Here is an 18,172-nt window from a genome sequence, read left to right as displayed (position 1 = left end):
GGACACATAGGTGCATGAGCAGTTAGTATCACAGACGGTAAGTGGATCCGTGTGATACTAACGTCTTGTGCAACTGCACATCCATCACATGACCATGGACAGATTTCTATCCACTGGAAATTTATAAGCTTTCCATAGAAGGACAGCAAGCAGAGATCTAGAAAACTGTGATAATACCGAAAGTATATTGGAAAATTACATGACTTTTCCTTACGCAAACAATATCAATTATTTTCTAACAGCGGACAACCTCTTTAACTGCCAGTTGAGATAATTTTTTATATTGTTGGGGGACTGTTATTAACATTTTTCTAACATGCTTTATTAAGAAATTCTGCTTGGTTTGTAACAAAACAGGCTGCAAAGTGCCCCTTAGTAATGGCTTTATTTAACTGTTGTCAAGGCTGATCAGTCTACCAGATTGAAGACAGGACTCTCTCCCCTCTCCTATTTCTTTATGCACCTCTGAGCAGTGAGTGTTAACCCTTTCTGTTCTCTCCCTGGCCAAAAACACAGGGAATTTAGAGGTAAGCTGAAAGTCAGCCTGCATAGATACACACTATACAGGCTGGAACACAAATGTCTATAGGAGGAAGCATTGCAGCCTGTTGCTTTACAAACTAAGCAGAATTTATTAATAAGAAGAAGCTAGAAAAAATTTACAATTCACCCCCGCAATATTAAAAATTGTCTCAAATAACTGTTAAACTTTAACTGCAGCTTCAAAGGTTTACCATAAAACTGACCATTTGCAAATTGTAATATTACAAATGTATTTGAATTATATGTATCATTATATCTGATATTCCAGGAAAAATGTATTAAACTTTTCAATTGAATTTGTTAGAACCCACGATTACTAAGATCACTAGGGTGATTGAAGGTGAACCAAATTTTAGGCTGGTAAAAGAAGGTGACATACATCTGTCTAAAGTGATCCAAGGAGGTAAAGTTAATAAGAAATGACTTTTGCCTTTCTTTCTTCAACTCAGTGATCTATTTCATTTTAATTTCTGACTTGATCAGGAAAATTAAGCTTTTGTAATTTTTTTATAAAATGATGATGATCCTAGAATCAGTGTCTTCTGGCTTTCAGAGTGGACATCTGCCAAAATGATTATTAAATAGCTCCTTTGAAATTTATCCAATTACGTATCCAATTACATTTTTTATGTCAAATCTTCAATACTAATTTTTTAATCCAAGCACACAGAATTTCATCTACAATTTTCTTTTTGTTTTTCTCGTAATCAAATTTGATAGAACCTAGAATTACTAAGATCACTAGAGTGATTGAAGGTGAGCCAGAGTTTAGACTGGTAAAGGAAGGCGAAACTCAAGTGACTAAAGTGATCCGAGGAGGTAAAGTGAAATGATGACATCTCAAAAATTCTCTTCCCATACCTAATTTCTTGACAAGCTAAAACAGTACCAGCTAGTTGTGGGGTCTTAAAATCTAATCAGAAAACTTTCTGATTGAAAATTTGAAATTTCACTCAAAAAATGCCTTTCTTTTCAAACTCTATTGATTTAACCAGAATCCTTTAAAATTAACGTATTTTTTGTTGCCGAGATCCTGGAGAAAATTACACCATGAAATGCATCCAACATGGTTGTTTTTGTATAAATTATTTTTTAAATTTGTTTTATGCATATTTCACAGGCCCTGAAATTAAGTACACTCGTGTTTCCACTGGTCTCGGAGCTGACTTTGATGAGGCTGAACTTGCAAAGAGACTAGAAGAAGGTGGGTTTTAGTAACAATTTCCATCAATTTCTTAGGAGGCTTTTCAAAGCGGTTGTCCAGGTATACAAATTTTTCTGTATGGCTGTGGGGGGCTTAAAAATAATAAATAGTATATGCTAATCTTTCTCCGTACAGTACTCCTGTTCAGGCATGGTCTCTCTTTGTATACAGAGGTCAGCTACTGGCTGAAACTAATACTGATATAGGGCTGTGGTCAGGATGACACCTCCCATCTCTGTATACAAAGATCCATTATTGAAAGGCTGAACAGGAGTGCAGAGAGAGGTGAGTATATAACGTAAATTATTTTTTAAGTCTCCCTTTGCTATAAATAAATTGTATGTCTGGACAACCCCTTTAAAGAGATGAATAAAGACCTCTAGGCAGCAAGTAACAAATGTTGTCCTATTGATCCTAGTCCATGTTTAAAGGAATCCAGCAGTCAAAGCTAATATATTAAATAATGATGGTACATGGCATGAAGGGAGGAGCAGGACTTATTTTTATTGTATTTCTAGAACCTGAAGTCCTGCTCCTACCTTCAAGCCCTGCACAAGGTATCATTCAATGAATTAGAACCTGTCTATAGATTTAGAGTATTTAGTAGTTTATTACTTTTTATTATGATCAGCGCTGTTAATAAACATATGTATGTGAATTCTATACTGTCTATAGAAGGTAATGTATACCTTTAATGCAGAACTTATTTTTCATATTATGGGTTCCATTTCTTATCTTTGATAGTCCCCAGCCAGCTATGTATAGGTGTTGTACAGACTTTAAGAAGACTATTTCAAATATTAGTTTATTATAGATGTAGAAGCAAGTAAATGTATCCACAATCTTTTGTTCTAGAAATAAATTTTATTAATGCAGTAAGTAACATACTGAATATGAACATTCATGCAATATAATGCATGGATCATAGTAAAATACTATTATCCACACCCTTTAATTTTAGGCTTTCGTATACATAATTTTGTTGATCTATTGATATTTTAGTAGAACAAGATGAATTAGTTAGTTAAATTTAGCTAGGAAATTAGGGTGAAGTGCTCTAAACTATGTTCTCATATCGTGGGAAGAAGTACATGTGTGGAGTTACATGCTTACCAATAACATTGGAGATTCATAACTCTGTGGTGACTGCATTTTCTGTGCCCCAAATCAAAATATCCAACATTTTGGGCTTATTTAATCCAATTTATGCCATAAAATGTATCCTATCAGAAGTCACCAGGGTTTCCAAGTTCATTGAAGGTGAATCACAATTTCTGGACGATGAAGAGCTGAAAAGGCTTCTCCAGGGAGGTTAGTGAGTGCAACTGGGCAACTAATATCACTTAACAAGAAGTTGTTAGTGATGGTAAGCTATCGGGTGCAATCACTTCTTTTTAAAGACTAAATTCATCTATTATGACATTTCTCCTGTACTTTTCTTAAAAGCAATGAGGTCAATATCCAAATTCTAGCTGAATTATGATTTAGTCTTTAAAACAAACGTAACTAACAAAGGGGACAATGAAGATTTGTTTGAATTCTTGGAAATTAGATCATTTTTAAGAGATCATATGCGGACACACAAAATGTTCAAAAACTTAATAAAAAAGATACAAAAAATCTTGAGAGTAAAAAGAAACAAATATTCATTCCTCCCCTTACTCTTCTTTTCAGCATGTATTGGTGATATGGTAAAAGATTTAACTCAATACAATTATACAGTGAAATCTTTAACAGTTAACATTTTTATGATCTACTTTAACACAGATTGGAAAAACAGCAATTTAACTAAAAATTTTTGAATTGTATCTAAATCTTACTTATTTAAAAGATAGTAACAAAATCCAGTGACTTCATGTGTTGCCGCTTCAATTGCGAACTGTTCGATTTATGAGGGTCTGTATGATCACATTAGGAAGTGTAATGTTATTGTACACAGTAAACCTTTAGTTGTAAAGTTGAAACACTTTATTTTTATCATTATGTATGTAAAGGTTACATTTTGGCAAATTGAATTGGCTAATTTTGATATTAAATAACAATTTTGGAGATGCTTTTAACATTGTGTAATACATTTACTCTATCTGTTCTAGAAATGTATGTATGAACTGGTAATTATGTGTAATAATTGTGTTTCCCACTAGTGTGTATCTAACAACTTTAAGAAATTGTGTAGACACTCAAAAAGGGAATATTCACTCCAAGTTTTTCATGTATTTGTACATTCCTAGGAAGAATAACAGAGGAAGTAGAGGGGTTGGCCACTTATAGGAAATTAAAAAAAAAAGGATAAGTGGGGGACCCTAGTTGGGCCGCCCTTATTATACTCACCCTGTTAAACTTTCCATGGAGCCGCTGGAGTCTCTGAGAGTAGCGCGTCATATGATCCCGTTAGCCAGCAGAAGAGGGACTTCCTATGACCTGTTTCTTGCTGGCTTTCAGCAGACAAAGGGGCTGTGTAGTCTTTATTGTATATAAACCCCCTCTGTCATAATCACACCCCTATAATTGTCCTTGGCAATGTCCTTGCCACACCCTTCTTACCAACCATAGCTGAGTGGTTATGATGGAGGGGACATGCACATAGTAAGGACTGCACATCACGCCCCCATCCATCGAAAACCAGTAGGGCAAAGGTCACAAGAAGTCCGGAATTCTGCTGGCCAGTGTATGCCACCCGAGAGGCTCTCTGCAGCTTCCAAGAAGGTTTAAAAGGGTAAGTATAATATGGGTGCTCAGGGTCAGCCACTTGGCCTGTTAAACTTTACTAAAGGTGGATAGCCCTTTTAAAATTTTAATTACCAAAAAAATATAATCCAGAATTGTTATTTCATGTTGAACATAAATATTTGTGAAAACAGTCATTTTAGGCAAACCGCCAGGTTCTTTTTAATAAAGAACAAAACTAACATTGCAGCTTTGAATTCTGTGTTTCATTTATTTAATTTTCAGCTTCTCAGATTTCCCACTTGATTAAAATTTAACCAACTCAACTCATATTGCAATGATTATTGTGACTATTGTGTCTAATTACGTAAAATCTCTATTCTGTTTTGTTAATGTGTTTAGAGCCCCAGGTTAGAAGAATACAGTCTGGAACCAGAAGAGTACAAGGTATAAACTATATTTCCTTTCTTGCTTTTGATTTGAAAGGAGCAAATGTGCCCTACAGTAGGGTGTTGTAGGTTGTGAGTAAGTAGTCACATTAATTCCCACCCACCATGAATGTTCCTGTTATCCTAGTTTGGCTGTACTCCAAACTACTCTTCTATTAGCGGCAGGTCAGACTGGATATAAAGATCTGTCTTCAGGCACATTCTGTACTGTAGATACCTGCCTAAAAACAAAGTTTTGCAAGGATTTTGTGAAATTTATCAAAACTTAGGTGGTCCATACACCTTAAAGGAAACCTACCACTTGTAGTGGCAGGTTTCTGATGGAAATACCGGGCACCAGCTCAGGGTGAGCTGGTGCCCGAGCTTATTTTAGTTAGTGTTTTAAACCGCGGTATCGCGGTTTAAAACACTTTTTAAACGTTGTAGCCGGCGCAGGCAGGTACGCGCTCGGCGCTTACCGTGCACGCAGCTCTCATTCACTTCCTATGTAGCCGCGTGCACGGTAAGCGCCGAGCGCGTACCTGCCTGCGCCGGCTATAAAGTTTAAAAAGTGTTTTAAACCGCGATACCGCGGTTTAAAACACTAACTAAAATAAGCTCCGGCACCAGCTCACCCTGAGCTGGTGCCCGATATTGCCATCGGAAACCTGCCACTACAAGTGGTAGGTTTCCTTTAAGCAGCTCCTTGGCAGCTTGCTCTTCTAAAACATGCATGGTTTCTTAGCAAGAAGAGCAGCTAAACCCACTGCCACATGTAGCGTGTACTGAAATGCTTGCCTAACGCAATGATAGGGTCTCCTCTTGTACATTTCTACACTAAGGCACGTAACTAATACAAAAGTATCATGCAGTTAAAATCTGTCTGACCAACCTGATGTCCCCCAACATCTGCTGCTGTGGGAGAATCAGAAGACACATTAGATGGCTGGGGTGGCCAGAAGCACTGGTGGTGACTTATCACCACTTTGTCTGGCTTCTTTTACTACTTCATGAGACTTATTTGTCCCAGTTGAAACTTATTTGTCCCAGTTGAGATGTGTTTGACCAGTTGAGCATGATTTGTCCCAATCTCACCAGAGATAAATAAGTCTCAAAAAGTAGTAAATGAAACCTGACAACTGATAGATCAGCCCCCACATTGTGCAGCTGATATTAGTTCACTGTGTACAGTCAGCTTTATAAACAAAATTAATTTTATGATTTTAATGGTCTAGCTGCTTTTCATAGAGTGAGTTATGATTAGCGCTAATGTGGAATAAGAAAGGAGTACGTATCATAAGTAACAATGTGAGTAATCATCGGAACAGGAGCTGGATTCTATCTCTACCGGGCAAGATACACTGGAACATTAAAATGCTTTATTATAAAATGATCACTATTAATCACCAGTTTTCATGGATGTGTTTTCAATTTACTATGATTTCATTTTCCTGGATCTTCTTGTCTTTACAATAAAAATTGATGCATTTTATTATTTTCCTGCTTTTAAGATTTGTAAAATTTTTCTGTTAAGATCTAAAAAAAACATTTGCATGGGCAGATAGCGGGGCAGCTACAATAACATTTTGCTTTTTGCTATTTAATTATGCTATTTAATCTTTTCATGATCCCACTGAAATATATCAGTTTTATTTCACTTTTACACACCTTGAAATATAAAAAAATCTTGCTGTTTTTATAGTGCCTTTTAATTTAACATTACCTGTTCTGTAGAGATTACTTTTCAACAATCATCCAATTATAGTCCAAGGGAAAATTACAATAATGCTGGAGGAAAGTTTATCAGGGATATAAAATTGGTATTAGCTGATGGAATTGTATAGCTACTTCCCTCCATGTATAGTAACATTCAGCCATTTTGCAGAGCATGCGCAAAACAAACTCTCATACAGATGTGGCCGTCCTTAACTTGAATCTGATAACCTACTATACAAATATTAGAAGCCATTAAAATCCATTAAAAAAGTCAAGTTAAAAGTGGTGGTTCCAACTTTTATTGTTATCTCCTGTCCACAGGATCTCTATCCACAGAATAGGACCCAGTTCATGTGCATAAGGGGCTGTCTGGAGTTTGAAAAACATTGCTGCTCTCTTCTGAAAACATCATCATATCTGACCATGGTTTGTGCCGGTATTGCAGCTCAACTGTATAGAAATTAATGAGCTTGGTTGGAAAGCCACACACTTCCCATTGTCAGTAGAGGAGCTGTTTTGGAAGTAAGCAGCCTTATTCTTCAATCTCAGGACAACCCTTTAAATGGACTTGATACAACCCCTTTAAGGTTGTCTGTAACAGTTAACTTAATATGCTAGCTGTCAAGTTAAACTTGACTAGGCTAGACTTGATCTGTATATGGGATGCTGTATTAAGAGATACAATATACCCTTTTACAACACAAGAAAACACCCACATTTTGAAAAATACAATGGCAATGAAGATTTTTTTTGGGTTTGGGTCCAGGAACTTCAGTTTACACCTATTTTTACATTGAATTAATGGAAGATCTGATATTGAACTACTATGTTGCTTTTTCGTTTTAGGCTAATTTGCACTCACTTGAATTGCTGCAGGAAGGTAGAGCTTTACTAATGCTATGCTTATGTAATAACCTCATAACCTCTGTTTTTGGATGAACATATTGCCTGCAATATTCTATATAACAAATTTAAAAAGTGTGCTGTTAATTTAATTGAGTAAATGAGAGAACCAAGTATAAATCAATTTGTGCACCTTTTTTATGATACATCCAATAAACTGCATGATGTACTAAAAAGCTTACACTCCCATACTCACATTTGACAAGCATAGCACATTCATTACTGATTTACAGATTATATTTTTAAGTACAAAACTCTCTGAGAAAATCGGATAAACCCTAAACTACCTATTCCCCCTGCCCCCACCCTTTCTTCCACTTCCTATTCCGTCCGGTCCCACAGGAAATGAACTCTGTGTATATTACTGGCTATAGCCACATTTGCCACATATTCACAGGGATTAGAAGTAAAAACTGGTTTGGGACCCGGAATGGGAATTGAAAAATGTTAACCTTAAATACAACCCCTTGAAGGTCAACTTCCCATGACCCAATTATGGCCACCTTTTATTTATACACTAAAACATATCATGTAATAAAAAGGCACCATATATTCCCATAACCTCAGCAACAACATGTCTACTGTATAGCTGCCAAAAACCGGTCAAAAAGATGTTGAAGTTTACTTTTTAGTGTTGGCCTTAATATTCAAAATACTTGGTATATCCCCTTTACTCAATATTTAACTTTAACAAAATTTTGTATAACGCTGAGCTACTTTTATTAACATTTGGTGATGAATTTTCCATACTAAATGGGTTTCACATGTTGTGTGAACTTTTTTGCTGTTCCATAATTTATTAGTAAATAGTGGTAAGTATACCTCTCAAGAACACTGCAGCAATATTCTGTCAACAAGGACTGTAGGAATACCATATAGTGGCATGGAAGTGGGACAGTATGGTGTTGGCTGGTCAAATTTTACTTATGGACAACTTTTTGAAAGCCCCTTTGAATGAATCAGATTTACACTTTATTAATCATAAACACTGCTGGGTAGATCCCAACAGCATGAATAGAACTATGGGGACATTTATCAATTGTTGAAATTCCATTGGCCAAGTTAAGAATTGCGATTATTTTCTCCTTTATGCTTTCTCACACCAAGTGGTCATGCAGCACGGTGCCTTTATAGCTGGCATTACAGCCTTGCAGCACTGGGGACCTGGGTTCAAGTCCCAGGGTCAACATCTGCAAAGAGTTTGTATGTTCTCTCTGTGTTTGCATGGGTTTCCTCCGGGTCCTCCAGTTTCCTCCCACACTCCAAAACACACTGGTAGGTTGATTAGATTGTGAGCCCCATTGGGGACAGGGACCAATTTGGCAAACTCTGTGCAGCGCTGCGTAATCTGTGTGCGCTATATAAATAAAGGAATTATTATTATTTTTGGAGGAGTGTAAAGGGGACTGTGTCGGGCTTCAAAATGGGCTAGTGCTGAGTATTACTGTCCCTTGCTAGTACTCTAGCTAATGCCTGCATCTGTTCATACACAGGCTATAGCACAGTTACATGCCAGGCAGAGCCTGGAGTAGAATCTCTAGCAGCGCTGCCATCCACCAACGCTGCAGCCTCCTTATATAACCGGCGTGGTGGAAGGGGCAGTGTTTACATCATACAAAGGTGCATAAGGCACCAGCGTATGATGAATCTGACCCCAAGATGTTTATTAGGAGCACTACTCCTGTAGTTTCCTTATAAGATTTACTTTATATTTATGTTAATGCAGCACAAGTCCTTCAGACATCATATATACACTCTAAAGCACTTGTGATTCACCTTCTTTACCCCCTTGTAAAAAAAAACACAGGCAGAGAAACAAAATCCTAAATTATTTTTTATACAGCCTCTCTAAAAGTCAATTTTGGTGATGGGTTATATTGGATCATGTATGATAATGAGAACATTTTTTTAGTTACGATCTTTAATTAAATAGAAACATTCTTCTTTGACAGGTCAACCAATAAGGAGAAAGCTTAGAAGAAGTCATCAATCCTAAATCCATTTCCAGCAACTGTTTATTAAGGATTTACAAAGGATCTACTCTGAGAACATGACAAAGAGTATGCTACGTTACAATAGGAGTCATCTGGATCTCACATCTTGCACAAATTGTCTTCAAGCAAGCAAATACATTCTTATTGTCCTAAGTTTTCTTAAAACAAGGGGGAATTGTACAAACTTTTTGAAATGTAAAACCAAAAATGCCTGAATGTACGAAAGAAAAGGATTGTCCATATTATGTTGCCCTCAGTTATATGCAATAAGTTGTGATGTGCTGTACACTCAATTTTATACCACTTCATGAATGGAGAACCACCAGACCTTAGAAGAACTTTGAATTGTTGGTGTTTTTGGACACTTTAAATGCATTGGTGCTTTGTTTTTTTTTATCGAAACCTATTTTTTTAACCCAAAAACCTGCACGGCTAGTCTTTGGTACTAACTCCTATGGGTTTATTTGTAAATTATGCCATTTTATAACTGGTTTTGTATGCTAAAAATGATAGAGTCATTTGCTTCCATGTTTATTTTTACTCAGATGTTGCAATGCAACTACATTTGCTAGGGAAGAAGTGTTTACCTTACATTCCTCTGCCTTTTTCTTTAAAGCGAAACTGAATTAAATTAAATATGGTTTTAGAATGTGAAAGATAAATAAAATGTATTCAGGGACATATCATGTCACAAGTGAATCTGTTCTGTGATGGTTTTCTGCTCTTGTAGACATTATATGCCCTTCACAGATTAGAGAGGTCTATCCGAATGTTCATGCACTCATTTGGTAGTGAACATAAGAACTACAAACCTACAATGTCAGAAGTACAACAGTGGTAATTTTAAGCAAAAACATTCTCTTTCACATCCTAAAGCTTTGTTTTAGAACATTAGTTTCTATTTAAAGGCTTTAAAAAAGCTATTGGGTGTGCCTGTATACCTCTGTTTCTTAAACAAATACTCAATAAAGAATGTGGTTGAAAAATGCATTTGTTAATTAAATTTTTTTTATTAAAAATGTACAAATAAATATTCAAATAAACCTACCAAGATACAACTAAATGGAGCATCAATGGCTTATTAGGACTCCACACAACTGCAAATATGGCCTTCAAAATCACAATCTCTAAAGGAGAAATTATTTATTTTCCATCGTAACATCACTACTGCCAATAGATGATGTCACATATTATCTACACCTTCTATCTACACAGAATATTCCTAAAAAACTCTCCAGACCTCATTCACTCACCAGCCATGAGACTGCCTTGAAGTATATCACTAAATGTTGTTAACAGGGATCAAAGAAAATGGCTTGCCCCATTAAAATGGACAAACAGTCGAAAAAAACTCGGTGACAAATTCTCTTTAAGTAAACAATGCAGCTCTTATGACTCACATATTGTTTACTGCAAGTAGAGGCAGTCAGGATCGTATTAGCAAAATATAGGAATACAGTGAAAGTAGAGACATATATTACAGGATTAGGCTACTGACATCATGTACTTGAGACTCCCTCTACACCCTCTGCAGCAAATATCTGTAGCTGTAGTACACCACAGAATAACAATAAATGTGGGTGCTCTCATATAATGTCGGAGGCCTTATCTAAAATTCCCATTCCCATACTGTAATTGCGCATGCATCTATCAAAGCATAACTGTAAAATTATAATGAATTTACCAAATTATTATATGTGATTTTCTTTCCAAAGTTATGGCATTTTTTGTTCTGAAAATGTTTGATAAGAATCTTTCTTATCAGAGTTAATGGCTGTGGAGACTAATCTCTGTTTGTCTATGCCCTCAAGCTGAGGCCAGTTAGCTTGCCCACAAATTCCATGATGTCTTGTGTTCTCTCTCAAAGTAATGTAGCATTTAATCCATATAGTTTCCCACAAGTAAATCCACTGTACATGGGGACTAGCCTGGCAGCTTCCATTACATGAAGGAGCAGGGACATGTAATAAGTGGAAGAAATCATAAGTAAACCAGTTACATGCAGTCTACAGCCTGTGCTGTGTGAGCACTAAGGGTTAATAGCATATGTGCACAGTGCACAACCTGCATGAGGTGCAGAGACAGACAGAGAAAGTTCTGTAGATTCACAGACTGGGATGGAGGGACAGATAGGGGAGATCTTTTACCTCACTATTCTGTGAAGGAGACATCTTTATCCACAATTCTGAACACATCCAGCTCTGCTACATACACAGAGAGAGCTCTGTCACATGACCTCCTGCCCTGTGAGCATGGAGCAGCAGCCCCTCCCTTCCATGAAACCGTCAGATAAACAAGCTAGGGCTTATCAGCACTGGCAGAGAAAGCAGCCACTGCAGCACTGAGATAATCTGAAGGCTATAAAGCCAAAAAAGAATCAAGAGTATTCAGGTCCAATTAAATCAATACTTTATTAAAAAAAAAGAAAGAAAAATAGATATGAATAGCACACATATTAAAAAACTTCAGTGGTGGTACTCCAAAATAGACTATTTTGCCATCTAGCCCAATTAAAACCCAGGAAATATATTGCAGAAAAAAGTGCAAGTGCAAAATATATAAATACTAATGTGTAAACATTACTCTTTCAACATAAAAATCATTATGACACCATGGCCATGTTGAAATTGTGCTCAGTATACATCGACATATAGAGATTAGTTACCGATTCAAGAAAGACTCCTGGGTCCTGGGCTGTGGGGAGATATTGACCTGGTGTCTGTAATGAAGTTTTATTGCTAATCCTTGTGCTCATGACAATACATAATTGTGAAAATTCAATTCAGGACTGCCACTAATTATGAGGTAGAGTAGATTTTGAGGGTTAGGCTTTACGGCCTGGTTATGACTGCCAACTCTGCACCCCCATAGCTACACCCATGAATGATTTTTATAATGCTTGGTTACTACCAAATTTAAAGGGGTTAATTGAAATTGCTCTAAATTGCCTCTAAGGAGAGCGACGTTAGTGCTTCAGGCAGTTCTCCCCGGGCTTCTGTTGGGGAGATTCATCAGAAGTGTCTGAGAGAAGAACTGTTCTAGTTGCTCATGACAACCAATCAGCGACCTGTATAAATTTTATAAACAGCTGTGGTTTTGCTCTCAGACACTTCTGTTAAATGTTGAATTTGTATGTAAGTCAGAACAGGTACATTTTATAAGTGTAACTCCAGACAAATTATTTTTTTTCCCCCTGTGGCAATTTGATTTCGAACATTTTGGGTTGACAAGGGAACAAGGATATGCTATGCTATATGCTATGGAAGCCACCTATGCACAGCAGTGTTAAGGCCTGTATTTAGTATCAGAATGTATAAGATATATAAGATAGATTATAGATTTCATCATTTGGACAAAAATCTAGTTTTACAGTAGCTTGTGAATATCATGAAAAAAATGTAATAAAATAAAATATAGCTGTGTGCACAACAAGTAGCGATAGGAATTGGTTAAGATTTTATTTGGTGAAATTGACCGTGTAATGAAGTTCTGTCATGTACACAGAGGAGGAGATTTATTAGGAATGTGTGAGAGAAAAACTGTTCTTGTTGCCCATTGTAACCAATCACAGCTCAGCTTTCTTTTTCCCAGAGCTGTTTACAAAATAAAAGCTAAGCTCTGATTGGTTGCCATGGGTTCTCAGACACTTCTGATAAATTTCCCCATGTGCTTGCTTCAAAAAGGAAAATAAAACAGCGCTTATAATCAAAAGATGTTTTTAACCAGGTAAATAGATTTTTTTTTTATAGCATTAGCTCACTTTGTGCCATAAAAGCTAAATCCAATAAAGACTAACCAGTGGGACCATACCAATCCTGAAAACAGGATAGTCTCATCATTGGCTTAGAAACCCACTTCTGATTATTTATGGGCCATATATAGTTGTCTCATCTGTAAGATTCAGTATATATATAGTACTAGCACAGGCTATAAAATCTGTACTTTCCATTAAAACTAGAAGCAAATCTTATTTTTAAAGCGTGAATACATGCGCTCCCATCATAATACCGAAATTGGTGGAGTGCGGAGTTACAGCTGTTTGTGATATTGTACATTTAAGTAGAAAGACTTTAAATATGAGGTTTCTTATTTTGTCAAAGACTGTAACTGCTTATTCAATACAATATCCAGATACATAAAAAACACACAACATTCCATCTCCTATAGGGCAACTATAGCATGACATAAGGTAAAATCATATTTTTGTTAAAAATCGTAGCATATGTTGAAGAAATAGAATAGATCGGTGTGGACCACCAGACCTTAGAAGAACTTTGAATTGTTGGTGTTTTTGGACACTTTAAATGCATTGGTGCTTTGTTTTTTTTATCGAAACCTATTTTTTTAACCCAAAAACCTGCACGGCTAGTCTTTGGTACTAACTCCTATGGGTTTATTTGTAAATTATGCCATTTTATAACTGGTTTTGTATGCTAAAAATGATAGAGTCATTTGCTTCCATGTTTATTTTTACTCAGATGTTGCAATGCAACTACATTTGCTAGGGAAGAAGTGTTTACCTTACATTCCTGTGCCTTTTTCTTTAAAGCGAAACTGAATTAAATTAAATATGGTTTTAGAATGTGAAAGATAAATAAAATGTATTCAGGGACATATCATGTCACAAGTGAATCTGTTCTGTGATGGTTTTCTGCTCTTGTAGACATTATATGCCCTTCACAGATTAGAGAGGTCTATCCGAATGTTCATGCACTCATTTGGTAGTGAACATAAGAACTACAAACCTACAATGTCAGAAGTACAACAGTGGTAATTTTAAGCAAAAACATTCTCTTTCACATCCTAAAGCTTTGTTTTAGAACATTAGTTTCTATTTAAAGGCTTTAAAAAAGCTATTGGGTGTGCCTGTATACCTCTGTTTCTTAAACAAATACTCAATAAAGAATGTGGTTGAAAAATGCATTTGTTAATTAAATTTTTTTTATTAAAAATGTACAAATAAATATTCAAATAAACCTACCAAGATACAACTAAATGGAGCATCAATGGCTTATTAGGACTCCACACAACTGCAAATATGGCCTTCAAAATCACAATCTCTAAAGGAGAAATTATTTATTTTCCATCGTAACATCACTACTGGCAATAGATGATGTCACAGATTATCTACACCTTCTATCTACACAGAATATTCCTAAAAAACTCTCCAGACCTCATTCACTCACTGCCATGAGACTGCCTTGAAGTATATCACTAAATGTTGTTAACAGGGATCAAAGAAAATGGCTTGCCCCATTAAAATGGACAAACAGTCGAAAAAAACTCGGTGACAAATTCTCTTTAAGAAAACAATGCAGCTCTTATGACTCACATATTGTTTACTGCAAGTAGAGGCAGTCAGGATCGTATTAGCAAAATAGAGGAATACAGTGAAAGTAGAGACATATATTACAGGATTAGGCTACTGACATCATGTACTTGAGACTCCTTCTACACCCTCCTCCTTCTCTATGCCCCAGAATTACTGACAATGCCCTTAAGAATCTAGTGTTGAATTAATTTGCCCCAAACTTGCTCTGCAGCAAATATCTGTAGCTGTAGTACACCACAGAATAACTAATAAATGTGGGTGCCCTCATATAATGTCGGAGGCCTTATCTAAAATTCCCATTCCCATACTGTAATTGCGCATGCATCTATCAAAGCATAACTGTAAAATTATAATGATTTTACCAAATTATTATATGTGATTTTCTTTCCAAAGTTATGGCATTTTTTGTTCTGAAAATGTTTGATAAGAATCTTTCTTATCAGAGTTAATGTCTGTGGAGACTAATCTCTGTTTGTCTATGCCCTTAAGCTGAGGCCAGTTAGCTTGCCCACAAATTCCATGATGTCTTGTGTTCTCTCTCAAAGTAATGTAGCATTTAATCCATATAGTTTCCCACAAGTAAATCCACTGTACATGGGGACTAGCCTGGCAGCTTCCATTACATGATGGAGCAGGGACATGTAATAAGTGGAAGAAATCATAAGTAAACCAGTTACATGCAGTCTACAGCCTGTGCTGTTTGAGCACTAAGGGTTAATAGCATATGTGCACAGTGCACAACCTGCATGAGGTGCAGAGACAGACAGAGAAAGTTCTGTAGATTCACAGACTGGGATGGAGGGACAGATAGGGGAGATCTTTTACCTCACTATTCTGTGAAGGAGACATCTTTATCCACAATTCTGAACACATCCAGCTCTGCTACATACACAGAGAGAGCTCTGTCACATGACCTCCTGCCCTGTGAGCATGGAGCAGCAGCCCCTCCCTTCCATGAAACCGTCAGATAAACAAGCTAGGGCTTATCAGCACTGGCAGAGAAAGCAGCCACTGCAGCACTGAGATAATCTGAAGGCTATAAAGCCAAAAAAGAATCAAGAGTATTCAGGTCCAATTAAATCAATACTTTATTAAAAAAAAAGAAAGAAAAATAGATATGAATAACACACATATTAAAAAACTTCAGTGGTGGTACTCCAAAATAGACTATTTTGCCATCTAGCCCAATTAAAACCCAGGAAATATATTGCAGAAAAAAGTGCAAGTGCAAAATATATAAATACTAATGTGTAAACATTACTCTTTCAACATAAAAATCATTATGACACCATGGCCATGTTGAAATTGTGCTCAGTATACATCGACATATAGAGATTAGTTACCGATTCAAGAAAGACTCCTGGGTCCTGGGCTGTGGGGAGATATTGACCTGGTGTCTGTAATGAAGTTTTATTGCTAATCCTTGTGCTCATGACAATACATAATTGTGAAAATTCAATTCAGGACTGCCACTAATTATGAGGTAGAGTAGATTTTGAGGGTTAGGCTTTACGGCCTGGTTATGACTGCCAACTCTGCACCCCCATAGCTACACCCATGAATGATTTTTATAATGCTTGGTTACTACCAAATTTAAAGGGGTTAATTGAAATTGCTCTAAATTGCCTCTAAGGAGAGCGACGTTAGTGCTTCAGGCAGTTCTCCCCGGGCTTCTGTTGGGGAGATTCATCAGAAGTGTCTGAGAGAAGAACTGTTCTAGTTGCTCATGACAACCAATCAGCGACCTGTATAAATTTTATAAACAGCTGTGGTTTTGCTCTCAGACACTTCTGTTAAATGTTGAATTTGTATGTAAGTCAGAACAGGTACATTTTATAAGTGTAACTCCAGACAAATTATTTTTTTCCCCCTGTGGCAATTTGATTTAGAACATTTTAGGTTGACAAGGGAACAAGGATATGCTATGCTATATGCTATGGAATCCACCTATGCACAGCAGTGTTAAGGCCTTTATTTAGTATCAGAATGTATAAGATACATAAGATAGATTATAGATTTGTACTACTTTCATCATTTGGACCCACATCTAGTTTTACAGTAGCTTGTGAATATCATGAAAAAAATGTAATAAAATAAAATATAGCTGTGTGCACAACAAGTAGCGATAGGAATTGGTTAAGATTTTATTTGGTGAAATTGACCTTGTAATGAAGTTCTGTCATGTACACAGAGGAGGAGATTTATTAGGAATGTGTGAGAGAAAAACTGTTCTTGTTGCCCATTGTAACCAATCACAGCTCAGCTTTCTTTTTCCCAGAGCTGTTTAGAAAATAAAAGCTAAGCTCTGATTGGTTGCCATGGGTTCTCAGACACTTCTGATAAATTTCCCCATGTGCTTGCTTCAAAAAGGAAAATAAAACAGCGCTTATAATCAAAAGATGTTTTTTAACCAGGTAAATAGATTTTTTTTAATAGCATTAGCTCACTTTGTGCCATAAAAGCTAAATCCAATAAAGACTAACCAGTGGGACCATACCAATCCTGAAAACAGGATAGTCTCATCATTGGCTTAGAAACCCACTTCTGATCATTTATGGGCCATATATAGTTGTCTCATCTGTAAGATTCAGTATATATAGTACTAGCACAGGCTATAAAATCTGTACTTTCCATTAAAACTAGAAGAAAATCTTATTTTTAAAGCGTGAATACATGCGCTCCCATCATAATACCGAAATCGGTGCAGTGCGGAGTTACAGGTGTTTGTGATATTGTACATTTAAGTAGAAAGACTTTAAATATGAGGTTTCTTATTTTGTCAAAGACTGTAACTGCTTATTCAATACAATATCCAGATACATAAAAAACACACAACATTCCATCTCCTATAGGGCAACTATAGCATGACATAAGGTAAAATCATATTTCTGTTAAAAATCGTAGGATATGATGAAGAAATAAAATAGATAGGTGTGGACCATTTCTACAAAATTATATATAGCAATAGGTCCAAAGTCCTTCATATACAACTACAAAGAGAAAAAATGTATGCAAATAAATTAATCTATGGCCCGTTAAAACTATATCATCTTACTAGTGTCTAATTCTGAACCCACCAATCTTGCCTCTTACTTCTTTCTCGAACCACCCAAGGCAGTGGCCAGTAACTGGACAATAAACCCTCCCTGCGCCAAAGTGCAAAAGATAGAGACAAAGACAGAACAGTACAAACAAACAAGAATAGTCACAAGATCCAGGTTACAACAAGGATAGCAAATGAAGTACAAAATAGCAAGACTAAAGAGTAGTGTGAACACAAGCCAAATGTCAGGATGCCATGCTCAGAGTCACAAGCAAAATATGGAGCTAACTAGGAAGAACTCTATAATGAACATCCTAGGAAGGGTGGACAACACACTTATGT

At 36.4% G+C, this 18,172-nt stretch overlaps 1 protein-coding gene across 5 annotated transcripts in view; it reads left to right on the top strand.

The window, feature by feature from the left end:
- The window catches only part of POSTN (periostin), a 56,440-nt gene extending 42,064 nt beyond the window's left edge, over positions 1-14,376 (top strand). For 2 of the 5 annotated variants that reach the window (XM_072134441.1, XM_072134439.1), the window contains 4 exons: positions 1,664-1,747; positions 2,978-3,058; positions 4,817-4,861; positions 9,414-14,376. In XM_072134441.1, coding sequence (XP_071990542.1) covers positions 1,664-1,747; positions 2,978-3,058; positions 4,817-4,861; positions 9,414-9,457 — 254 coding nt within the window. In that variant the 3' untranslated portion in view covers positions 9,458-14,376. Of the gene's footprint in view, positions 1-1,663; positions 1,748-2,977; positions 3,059-4,816; positions 4,862-7,404; positions 7,439-9,413 lie in introns of all 5 variants that reach the window. The other 3 variants (XM_072134440.1, XM_072134443.1, XM_072134442.1) reach the window with 3 other exon arrangements.
- Positions 14,377-18,172: the final 3,796 nt, after the last annotated feature.

Source organism: Engystomops pustulosus, chromosome 2 (genome assembly GCF_040894005.1).
Source record: "Engystomops pustulosus chromosome 2, aEngPut4.maternal, whole genome shotgun sequence".
Taxonomy (NCBI): domain Eukaryota; kingdom Metazoa; phylum Chordata; class Amphibia; order Anura; family Leptodactylidae; genus Engystomops; species Engystomops pustulosus.
This window is presented reverse-complemented; position numbering and strand designations above follow the sequence as displayed.